This window comes from Cetorhinus maximus, chromosome 11 (assembly GCF_964194155.1).
Source record: "Cetorhinus maximus chromosome 11, sCetMax3.hap1.1, whole genome shotgun sequence".
NCBI classification, from domain to species: domain Eukaryota; kingdom Metazoa; phylum Chordata; class Chondrichthyes; order Lamniformes; family Cetorhinidae; genus Cetorhinus; species Cetorhinus maximus.
In genome coordinates, this window is record NC_135889.1 from 74,922,867 (window position 1) to 74,935,610 (window position 12,744).

General features: G+C 38.6%; 1 protein-coding gene across 1 annotated transcript in view; it reads right to left on the minus strand.

Annotated features, from left to right (window-relative positions):
- Positions 1-12,744, minus strand: part of baz2ba (bromodomain adjacent to zinc finger domain, 2Ba) — a 322,339-nt gene that overhangs the window by 90,629 nt on the left and 218,966 nt on the right. The window contains exons 11-15 of the mRNA XM_078552234.1: positions 11,006-11,114; positions 6,914-7,015; positions 4,216-4,426; positions 4,041-4,133; positions 3,865-3,926 (exon numbers count right to left, since the gene is read on the minus strand). Coding sequence (XP_078408360.1) covers positions 3,865-3,926; positions 4,041-4,133; positions 4,216-4,426; positions 6,914-7,015; positions 11,006-11,114 — 577 coding nt within the window. The remainder of the gene's footprint in view (positions 1-3,864; positions 3,927-4,040; positions 4,134-4,215; positions 4,427-6,913; positions 7,016-11,005; positions 11,115-12,744) is intronic.

Here is a 12,744-nt window from a genome sequence, read left to right on the forward strand (position 1 = left end):
GGTCTGTCCGCAAGAAAGACCCAGACCTCCCCGTCACTTGCCATTTTAACACTCCACCCTGCTCTCTTGCCCACATGTCTGTCCTTGGCTTGCTGCATTGTTCCAGTGAAGCCCAACGTAATCTGGAGGAACAGCACCTCACCTTCCGACTAGGCACTTTACAGCCTTCCAGACTGAATATTGAATTCAACAACTTTAGATCTTGAACTCCCTCCTCCATCCCCACCCCTTTTCCGTTTCTTCCCCCTCCCTTTTGTTTTTTCCAATAATTTATATAGATTTTTCTTTTCCCACCTATTTCCATTATTTTTAAATCTATACCTTTAATGCCCGGTTAGTCTTTCCACCCCACCCCCACTAGAGCTGTACCTTGAGTGTCCTGCCATCCATTCTTAATTAGCACATTCGTTTAGATAATATCACCACCTTCAACACCTCTTTGCTCCTTTGTCTGTGACATCTTTTGATTATCTGCTCCTATCACTGCTTGCTTGTCCCTACAACCACCACCCCCCATCAACGTCTCCCCCCCAACCTTAAACCAGCTTATATTTCGCCCCTTTCCTAATATTACTCAGTTCTGTTGAAGGGTCATATGAGAACTCAAAACGTCAACTCTTTTCTTCTCCGCTGATGCTGCCAGACCTGCTGAGTTTTTCCAGGTAATTCTGTTTTTGTTTTGGATTTCCAGCATCCGCAGTTTTTTGTTTTTATTTTGGTCTACCAGGGAACTTGGTCTCTACAATCTGAGCACAAGCTTTCACTTGCATCCTGCACGGTGAACAAGATACTTGCTGCCTCTAACTCTCTCGCATTCTTGCAGGCTGACCCCGTCTGTGAGGTTCAGTGATATTTTTAGGAAAATTTGCAGCCTGATCCTATAATGGTTTCCTCTGGACCTTTCTCCTCTCAAAGTCCATCTCCATGGCAACATGAATCACATAGGCCTTGTATCCAGGTAGAAATGCTAATTAGCTATCTTCTAAATTCCATTCTATCTTATAATTAAGGAGACAATTTAAAGTATAACCGTTTACCAAAACCTAACATCCCTAACACGTCCCTGGGACTTGGAGACGAGGGGCTGGATTTTCATCCTAGAAGCAGGTTGCAGGAGTCAGGAAGTTTCCAGGCTCAGGTCACTAATATATTTATGCTCAGCAAAAAAAAAAAAAGGAACATTGTCTACCTTAGATATTCACTGTTGGCATAAAGTAGCCCCAGGTCAGAATAAGCATGGACTAGGTGCAGGAAAAACTCTCTACTCTGCTAACATAATCCTACACAGACAAAACAAAACAGCTTCCGACGTTGCACTAACGTGTACTTCATATTTCCTATGTTCAACATTCTTGTGAACTCTGAAGTTGACCAGCAAAGAGTGACAAACTATGGGCAGGTTTATTTGCATCTTGATTTGCATGCATTGCATTACAAAGTCAGTTGAAACTGGCCAGATCCATTTCCTTCAGCACCTTCACTACTGAATAGAGACATCAGCACATACTAAATTAAAATCAAGTGATGGCATCCATTCGTCTTGGGACGGACTGCACCCAGGATGTATGTGACTTCTGGATTGAATATCGTCTGTTGCAGCTGTAGAGGTCAATTCGTGAGTGGCAGTCCCTTCTGTAGCTAGCATAGATAAATAGTTAGTCCGAAGGCAACTGATAATTTTTCCTTCCGGCGAGCTCTCTTTTCCACCAGCTGTTCATTTCTTGTCTTCTCTGCTTTTTCCATGGCCTTCCTGTCTGCTTGTCTCCAGGAACTCTGGTCAGCAGAAAGGACTGCCCATGCATCAACTCCAATCCCAGAGTCCAATACATGGGATTCCGATAAAAGCAAGTAAAGCAAAGCAGTTGAAAATGCTGTGTTTAGCCCAATTCTCCACGCATTATTATTTTGACTGTTACCTGGTAGGCAAAAAACTTGAGCTCTGAGGTCATTGTGTAATCACATGCGATATTGCACATAAAGATCGGTGATAATGGAAAACACATAATAATCCAAATTATGGAGATCAAGTAGTTATCAAGACAGAGCAGTATAAAGTTTTTATCCAGAAAAAGAAATACCAATACAATGCAATAACAATGTAACAAGAAATTGCTATTTAGCTTTTAAGGCCTGCCCTTAACAATAGGCAATGTTCAACATGCAATGTGATGGACACTAATTTATTAAGTCTTGAGCAAGTTCAAAAACCATCATTCAACCATGAATTGTTCCATTCTACAAAGGACATTTCCATAATCCCAAATGCACATGAGCTTTGCAATATTTTCAATTATCTGCATATATCTTCATAACTTTGAATCCATTTCTTAATCAGAAATATATCCAGCTCCTTTTCAAAGCAGTTAACACATGTACGCTCCTTGTTTATTCACAACATAGAGGGCCCACCTAGTGGTCAACAAAAATTAGCAAAAGAAACAGGAGTCCTCAAATTGCTGTACACTATGGATTTCTTGGTTTCTCCACCCCCATCCACCTTAAACCGCTCCAAACAGCACCAAACTCATTAATTCCTGTCAACAGGATCAATTGCCAGCTCAGAGCTCTCACACTAACCTGTAAATTATTGTGGTGCCATCTGATATTACCAGTAGCTGGATCCTGTCTAACAACCAAAAAAAAAGAGCAACAGCCTGACACCTGCTGACCTCCTTATATCTATGAAAACTCGTGTAAAGGAAGAGAAAAATGGATAGCCCTTTCTTGCAATTTGAGGTAATCTAGGTTCCACTATGCAACAAGAAATGTCTTAAATGAAAAGACATTTACTATATTTGATTTGAAATCTCCCCATTTTCCATTACACTGTGGAGGTAGACAAATTTTTCAACTTTTGAAACTCGTTTAATAGTTTTCATCTCACATTATGCCTTTTCAACATTTTAAAGAGCTTCTCAGGTTTCTCACGATCTTTCATAGAAAAGTTTAATTTTGTAAGTATCTACTTTTAACTTGTTAAATCTTGAAACATTTGTCTTTTCTCTCCTCCAATGGGAGTTAAAATCCTTTTAAAATTGTGCACAACATTTTAAATATTGTGTCACACTTCAGTTATAAAGATTCAAATAACATGCTCTGGCTTAAAATCAGATGCCCCCACGATGTACCACTGAAGTCTTACCCAATAAATATGAATGTTAATAAAATGTAATATAAAAATATCCAAAAGTTAGCTATCTACTGTGGGTGCCACCAATACAATAGTAATAGTTAGCCAAAAGCACAGAAAATAAAAACAATGATACAAGTCCCATAACAACTAACAAGTATTGAGATTCGTGCATAAGCAGTCTAACTTTGCTGCACACAATTTACTAAAAATACATTTCAAATAAAATAAAACTACGTGACAAAAAATTGATACCAAAAGCTCTTATACATGAAGCACAAGACACTGAAAATAAGAGCTCAAATTCCCAAGGTAAAGCTACCAACGACTTTGGAGAACAACTATGGACCCTGGAAAAAAAATTGTTTTGGATACATGGATGAACACAGCACTAAAAAATACAGGAAAGGCACAAATATGTGAAATACCATTCAGTAACCCAAAGGCAGCTACTTCCAGAAGTCACACATAATTGTGTTTAACTGACAGATCAATACATTAACTGTGCATATCAATCACTGTTCATGATAGAAGTTGCAGTAGTTGCATAAACACAAACTTCCCTCTAATTGGCACTTGAAGTTCCATTATGGCTGAAGTACCACCAAAAGAGTGGAATAAATTGTGCTCCCCGTCGAGTGAAAATGTAAATAAGAGACAAAAATACTAATCAAAGGCACAAAAAAGATGATTTGGTAAATGTTAAAAGCAGCAAATTAAACATATAGGAGTACCTGCTGTCTCATCATCTTCAGTTGTTCTTTTTGTTTCCGTTTTTCTTCTGCTGCCATTATTGCTGGAAAGAATATTTGCCCAGTAAATTCAGCAAGTCTAAATAAACAATCCAAAAATCTGTAACCTTTTTGCACAATTGGTGACGATCCCAATAATTTTTTTTCTCAGTACTTACCTTGTTGTTTTCTAGCTTCTTTAGCTTTCTGTGCCAAAGCTTGCTTTTCAAGTTTCTGCATCATCTTTAATTCTGCTGCTTTCTTTGCATATGCTGAAAACATTTAAACATAAAACTTATCAAGTATTTGGCCTTTGATAATGAAATGTAATGCATCCAATTTATATATGCTTACCTTGAGCTTCCAATTTTCGTAACAGTTTTACATCACTGTTCTTTTGGAAATCTGGCCTTGCAATGTTTGGTGGCCTGCCTTTGCGACGTCTCATTTTGGATTCATCTCTTGCACGTTGCTTTTCTGGATTTGGTGGACGACCTCTCCGTCCTTCCATTGCCTTTATTTTTGGCATTATTTCCTCGTTTTTTAAATGGCACCACTGCATACCCTGAAATGATGTTCCGCGGGATTTTTTAAATTAGTCTAAACTGAGATATTTTCTATAATAAATTGTACTAAATTAAAGCTAGTGAACATCACAGCTAAATTGTTCACTTTTGTCATGCAGTATTCTTCATTTTTTCAATTAATACTCCATAAATCCATTTATGGGTTGAGTAGCGTCACAAGCAAAATTACTCGGGGTGACTCCTCCTATAGGAAGCTTAAATCCTCAAACCCCAGAACTTCTTTTTTCCCATACCTTTATTGTAATGTGATCTGATTAATTTTAATTTCTTTTGTTCCAAATAGACTACTTTGTGACATTTTCCATTAACGCAGGATAATTATGATATCTTCATGATGAAAGGTATTCTTTCCCCTTTACTAAAAATTATTTTCATGATTACTAATTCTAAAGAAAAATGAACCAGTTTTATACAGGTTTTTAAATAAATCAAAAGGGATTGCCAAGAACAAGATTATTTTATACTAAACCAATCTCTAGGCATTATACGACCATGAGATGTAGGAGCAGAAGGAGGCCATTCAGCCCATTGAGTCTGCCCCACCATTCAATGAGATCATGGCTGATCTGATAATCCTCAACTCCACTTTCCTGCCTTTTCCCCAAAACCCTCGATTTCCTTACTGATTAAAAATGTCTATCTCAGCCTTGAATATACTTAATGACCCAGCCTCTACAGCCCTCTGCGGTAAAGAATTCCACAGATTGACTACCCTCAGAAGAATTTCCTCCTCATCTTTGTTTCAAATGGGCGCCCCCCCTTACTCTGAGATTATGTTCTCTGTTCCTAGACTCTCCCACAAGGGGAAACAACCTCTCAACATACACCCTGTCAAGCCCCCTAAGAATCTTATATGTTTCAATAAGGTCACCTCTCATTCTTCTAAACTCCAATGAGTACAGGCCCAACCTACTCAATCCCTGCCCATAAGAAAATCCCTCCAAACCCAGGATCAACCTAGTGAACCTTCTCTGGATTGCCTCCAATGCCAGTATATCTTTCCTTAGATAAGGGGACCAAAACTGTTCACAGTTATGCAAGGCAATATTACTGGGAATGAAAAGAGGAACACTATGTCAAAATAGTATCACTAAAAAGGGACTGTATACATCTCAGAGCTAAAGATAACACTCAAAAGAGTCATGCTAAACTGCATCTGTTTACACCCTAGTTCAATTAGTGCCTGGTAAAAGTACAAAGATTAGGGAAAAATAAAGAGCTTGCATTTATGCAGTACCTTTCAGGACATCCAAAGTAGCTTTACAACTAATCAATTATTTCTGAAATATAAACCCCATTGTTATGCAGGCAGAGAGAGCAGCAAATATGTTCACAGCAAGATGCCACAACCAGCATGAGATAATAACTAATTACTTTGTCTTTGGTGTTAGTGAAGGGATAATTGTTGGCCTGGGCACTTGGGGAACCCATCATGCACTTCATAAATTCCTTTATGTCCATCTGAACAGATAGTCAAGCCCCAAATCAACATTTATCTGAAAGATGCCACCACCAACAATGTACCATTCCCTTAGTGCTGCCCAAAGTCAGCCTAGACTATGTGGGGCTTGCACATATGACTTTTGACTCAGAATCTAAATCTTAATTAGCATTAAGCATTTTCAATACCAAGTTTATATCGAAAAGATCTGCATACTCTTTCTTAATCCTACACAAGTAAGTAACCTAAAAATAGGACAACATATATGGTTTACAGCAAAAAAGAAACAGGAAACCATTTTCTATATACTATTGGTACATAATTTTGATGAATATTCTCAATAACATTTCAAGTAACGAAGTCTTGGAGTAAAAAATAGCAAATGAAGCATTCCACATATTGATTACCACCCTGATCCAAAATAATGTTCAAATGTTACTGCTTCAAATGAAACCTGGAGTAAAAAATCTCATTTATACAGAATCGATTATAGAAGTGTTCCAACTATTTGATTCCTCCTTTGCAAGTCATATGTCAACAAAGATGATACTTCATTGTCTAGGTTTCCTCTCTCCCACAATACTTGCTTAAGGCAATGACCCATGGTAGGGAAGCCATGCTCACTTACTTTGAGCATGCAAGGTAATGCTCAAGCAAGCAATTTTAATATTTCCTGGCCAGTTGGAGGCCTCATAGCTGAATATAACCCTCTCCTCCCAGACATGCACAGCTCCATGAGCAGGAGTCAGTGGATAAAAAACAGCAGGAAAGCCTGGGCACTTTTCTCTATTTTTACCTCAGAGGTGGTGAGTATACTTGACTACCCCACTCTGGCTGACATTGGCAAATAGTACAAAGCAGAGACTGAAACAGAGATATTACAGGTTTGTATGTCTCATTCCCCCACCATGAAGTACATTAGCCCTGTGGTCAACGGAAGAGACCATCTAAGGTTTACAAATAATGAAAACCAAAGTCATCATAAGTGCCAACAATAATTATCTGTGATTAAAACCAGCATTACCTGAGGCCCATCTCTGGCTTCATAGAAGTCACCAACCTTCATTTTTGAACTGAAGCTAAAATTGTCCCTAGTGATGTCTGTTATTCCATTCCTAGTAAGGTACTATAGGAAAAAAGAGTTACAGTATTACACAAATGCTTTTACAGCTGAGGTGATACCAGCAAATCTCTTATGGCATTGCCTATGGCCAATCACTGGGTACTTTTTGTTTTAAAAGCAATGGGGTATTATCCATTAAGTGTAACAAGGAAAGTGTTACAGGGGCTAAGCATGGGACTTATAGGAGTAAATGTGATAGTTACATATATACTTAAAGGAAATGCTCATTGTAGTGTTTAGAATGAATCAAAGGATACATCATTTTATAACAATCTAATTTTTCAATGCCATTTAGAGTATAAAATGTTGGCCACTATCTTACACTGCTTAAATAAACCAAATTCTGGATTTTTACTGCTGTTGCAGGGATGTAACTCCACAACACACTCCACTGTTCCATGAAAGCCATAAATGAAAAACCCTTAGGTTACAGATGGCTGATATCGACCATTACTGGAAAAGGGGAATAACGTGTAAACATATTTTGGGGCATATTGAGTTTTGACAGCAATCAGGGTAGTCCCAGATTGCAGTAACTGCAGTTCGATAGAATTACAACATGGGACCTGGAGTTGACTATGCTGTTGGTAAATTGATAATAGAAAGTAAGGAGATTATGGTAAACAGGTATTTTGCTTCGGTCTTCACTATAGAGGACACAAGTAACATTCTGGAAATAGCTGTAAATCAGGAAATGGAAGGGAGGGAGGAACTGGGGAAAATTACAATCATCAGGGAAGTGGTATTGAGCAAATTGTTGGGGCTGCAGGCTGACAAATCCCCAGGTCTGATGGACTTCACCCTAAGGCCTTGAGAGAAGTGGCTAGTGAGATAGTTGATGCACTGGTTTTAATTTTTCAAAGTTCCCTAGATTCAGGGAAGGTTCCATTAGATTGGAAAATAGCAAATATAACTCCTTTATTCAAAAAGGGGAGACAGAAAGCAGGAAACTATAGGCCAGTTAGCCTAACATCTATCATAGGGAAAATGTTAGAAGCAATTATTAAAGATGTTATAGCTGGGCACTTAGAAAAATTCAAGGCAATCAGACAGAGTCAACATGGTTTTATAAAAGGGAAATTTAACCAATTTATTGGAGTTCTTTAAAGGAGTTCTTTAAAGGTGTTGTGGATAAAGGCATTTGATAAAGTGCCACATCAAAAGTTATTGCAGAAAATAAAAGCTCATGGTGTAGGGGGTAACATATTGGCACGGATAGCTAACAGGAGACAGAAAATTGGCTTAAATGGGTCTTTTTCTGGTTGGCAGGATGCGACAAGTGGTGTGACCTCAACTTTTTACAATTTATATAAATGACTTGGGTGAAGGACCGAAGGAATGGTTGCTAAATTTGCTGATGACACAAAGATAGGTAGGAAAGTAAATTGTGAACAGGACGTAAGGAGGGTACAAAGTGACATAAATAGGTGAATTGAGTGGGCAAAGATCTGGCAAATGAAGTGTAATTTGGGCAAATGTGAAACTGTTATTGGAATATTTTTAAGGCGGAGCTTGATAGATTCTTGATTAACAAAGGGGTGAAAGGTTAATCAGGGGTACGCAAGAATGTGGGGTTGAGCTTACATTCAAATCAGCCATGATCTTATTGAATGGCAGAGCAGGTTCAAGGGGCCAAGTGGCCTACTCCTGCTCCTAATTCGTATGTATGTTGCTGGTGTTTGACAGCATGGGGGTGCTGGTTCTATCAGTCCATCAGTAACTGTGGAAGAGAGCCCTGAATTTTCATGTAAAAAGGAATGTCAATTTCAGATTAGTGGCAGATACCTAGGGTTCAATTTTAACTGTATAAGTGAGTGGGTTTTGACGGAGTTAAAGTCTCGCCCCTATTCACTACCTGAAGTGAGGAGACAGCATGGGTGGAGTAGTGTGTGGACGTGAGGGTAAAAGTGCCAGGGCAAGTGCATGCACGTATGTCTCATTTAATCTATCTGTGTCTGCGCCATTGCTGTAGAAAAGGAAACATGCTAATTACTATCAACTTATTTGTTTTCATCATTTCTTTATATCTGTTAGTAATTGCAATGTGTTAAAATTTAACTCAAGTTTTTTTTAAAAAAATTATCAACTCCTAGATAAGGCATGACAGTTTCATGCCCAGTTTAAGAGATTTTCTGAAGTTTATTGAACACAATTTGCATACATATTGTGGCGTTGATGTCAAAAAATGTCCCAAGTTTGCTCACTTTTGATTAAATCAAAATAAAACTGTAAAGTGTGTAATCAGTAAAGTCAGTATTTATTTCTCTCTCTCTCTCTCTCACACACACACATGCAACCTCGCCACTTAAAAGTACAATTTAAACATTACTTGAATAAAGCTTTTGAAATTTCTCATAATTTTTCTACAAAAAGCTTGAAGAATAATTTAGTTGAAACTGATGGATGCCGGAAAAAAATACTCCAACAGTTTGGCTGACACATCCTGGGGAATTAGGTACACTGCACAAGCCCAGACAGCAATCATTCAATTGAGCCACTGTTATGGGCAAAAATATTGGGGGAGAAATTAGTTTGTGCAATGCTACTTCTAGCAGCGCTATGCCAACCTACATTGCTACCCCAGGGGTAAGCTGCACCACAGGTTATGGCCTGTGTAGCGCTCTCCATTGATATAGTTGAAAAACACCATGAAGATATTGGCCCATGATGCTGCCTGCCCCTGGGGAATTGACCTAGGCTGGAATTTTTCGCTCGTTGGGCAGGTACGCGTCCGGCTCAAACGAGCAAAAAGTGATGTGTGATGACGTTGGGCAAGTGTCCCGATGTTATCGCGCACTCGCACAATATTTCGGTCAGTAGGCACGCGTGGGAGTTGGCAGCACACCCGTCGACAATTAACAGGCCTATTAAGGCCATTAAAAATGTAATTAAATGAAATTTTTCACTGCCTGTCCATCCTTACGATTGGCGGGCAGGCAAAAAGGCCAAGCAGCCTTTGGATTTTTTGTGAAACCTCATCCATGGATGGGATGGGGTTTCAATCAGTCATAAGAAGAATTAAAAATCTTTCAAACTAATTTCTAACACATCTCTGCTCACATGAGGGGACATGGTAATAACATTTAAAATCTTTTTATATTTTCAAAAATCTTCATCTCCCTGAGTCAACTCTGTGTCTCAGGGAGCTTTTCCTGCGTGCATCCGGAAACTTCCACGCTCACCACCTGCACCCACCCACCGCCCCACACCCCCCCCCCACCCCCTACAGCACTGCAGTGCGCGTTTCACGCTGGGCAGGCTTTAATTGACCCGCCAGAGTGAAATCGCATTCGTGACCCGATCACGGACAGCGTTCAACTTCCCGACCGCTCCCGCTCACCCCCAAGGGCAAAATTCTGCCCATAGTTTAATGTGCTTCTCTCCCGTTACTTTTGAGCACAGGCTTTTGGGAGGGGTAAAGGTCTTCAAGTAAAAAATGAAGGCATACAATGCAAAAGGCAATTCAATGTTAATCATGTTACTGTGAAATATGTTATTACTTTTAAATTTTGTTTAAAACATATTTTGGACAAGAATAATTTCAGTTACTGAGGAAAAATTATGGGTGAATTTTTTGAGAAAGTATTTTGAGTGATTTATTGGGGAAAAGGTTAACAGTACCAGCTTAGCAGCATAATATGCCAATGTTATCACGTAACATTGCAATCCCAGTTAGACCATTGCCTCTTGGCATTACAAATTAATTGTTACAAGTTAATGTTCATATTTTAACATAAGATTTCCCATTAGAAATGGGAAATCATGATATAGGAAAGATGGGTTTATGGAAAGGAAGTGCATGCCATACAAAATATTTAATAATGCTCAAGCAAATACAAATAAATTGGTAGAACTCATTAAATGCTAACTATATATCACTAAATAATTTAAAAAGTAATTGTTACCTGTAAGCTATAATTCATTTTAAATATATTTCAGATTCAAAAAGATTTGGGACAACATAAAATTGTGGAATTCAGACACAGCAATTACCTTTATCACTTCGGGGTACTGACGAAGTTTCTTCCCACAAGGAGCATAATAAATCACCTCTCCCTGGAGACGGCCACCAACAGTCTTAATTCTGGTCTCTCTCTGCCACCTAAACAACAAAGAAATCCATTAATTCCGAATGACAAGGCACAACATCAATCAGATTCTTTAATTTTAATCGGCATAATTAATGTTTGGGACAGTAATATTTAAATACTAGCAGAGACCAGCAAAACATTTGTGGTCAAATTAGTATCTTTATTGTAACAGTATTTTTTGAAATAAAGGACCAATAGGGTCAAAACTCCTCACTCTACATAAAGCTGTCCATGTGTAAAAACAGGCCTAGGAATAGAAACACAAATATTGTCAAGAGTCTGACCCTGTGTCTAATAGTCATAGAATATGAAAGTCTAATTGGAAACTATTTTCTCCTGAATTGAAAAGTTGGAAGTTGATGAGCCCAATATTACATAAGGAATACTCCACTTCCTTGAAATTTGCCTGTTATAATTTCAACATTTATCATCAAAGGAAACAGATTCCTAATTACAATTATCAATCTTGTTCCAAAGTCCTTATTTAGGATTCAAGTTTCATAGCTACAGTATAACTGCTCCTTCCTTGAGTCTAAGTTTGTGCAGTGGCATGCCGGTTGGAATTAGATTGTGCAGAAACTCTGGAGGCTATAGACTATCATCATCTCCATCTATAGAATCAATACTGCCGTGTTCTTTAAATTCACTTGACAGCTTTTTAAGACTTTTTTCATTCAAATCTAGCAAATCTTAATTTTTAGCACAAAGAATAGCTTTTGAATAATAAGCTGTAACAAATAATTGTCTCTGACATTTTGCCGCACTGAACCAATTCCACCATCTCATCCACCCCTCCAATGTCATTCCCTTCTTCCCATGCCATCTCCACCCTTCCTATGCCTCTCCCTCCTTGCTCTTTCTATCCCTATCCCTCCCATCAATTGCAACCCACCCCTCATGCGAACAATCTCTCCAGCTCAGATAACTTTGTTGTTGGGCTCCCCTTACCTTCCACGGTTTCTGCTCTCCATCAAGGCAACCATGCTGCTGCCACCACCACCACCAATCATTGGCAACAACAGGTACATCATGCACCCTAGTCCTCCATCCACCTCCTCACATACCAGGCACCACCCACCAAATATTAACCCACCAAAGTAAGTGTCCTTTAAACTGAGCAATCAAAACTGTCTTGCACAGAAAAAAAACTGAGTACTATTATTACAGATTGCTCCTTTTCTCCAATGCACCTGCTCATTATCATGCAATTTCTTTCAGCCACAAGAATGAAAAAGGCTAGAATAGTCTGAAAAGTCTAACTATTACTAATGTTTTCTCATGATCTACCTACTTAGTTGAACAAATCCCCAACCTTGTTTCATGCCATTGGTAACTGACGCATGATAATAATTAACAAAGAGGTGTCAGCTGTGGCTCAGTTCATAGCACCCTCGCCTTTGAATCAGAGGGTTGTGGGTTCATGTCCCACTCCCGGAAAATCAAGAACTGTGATTGTACTCAAAGAGTTGCAATCTGTGACTGTTGATAACTCGAAAGAGAATAATAATTAACAAATAAAAAAAAATTGAAATACTTAGTTAACCAATGGGTGATGAGGTCATGAAACTGGAGATTCTTTACAGCTCATCTGCCACATGCATTAACTTAACGACTTAATTATCTTACTCTGCCTTAGATGCA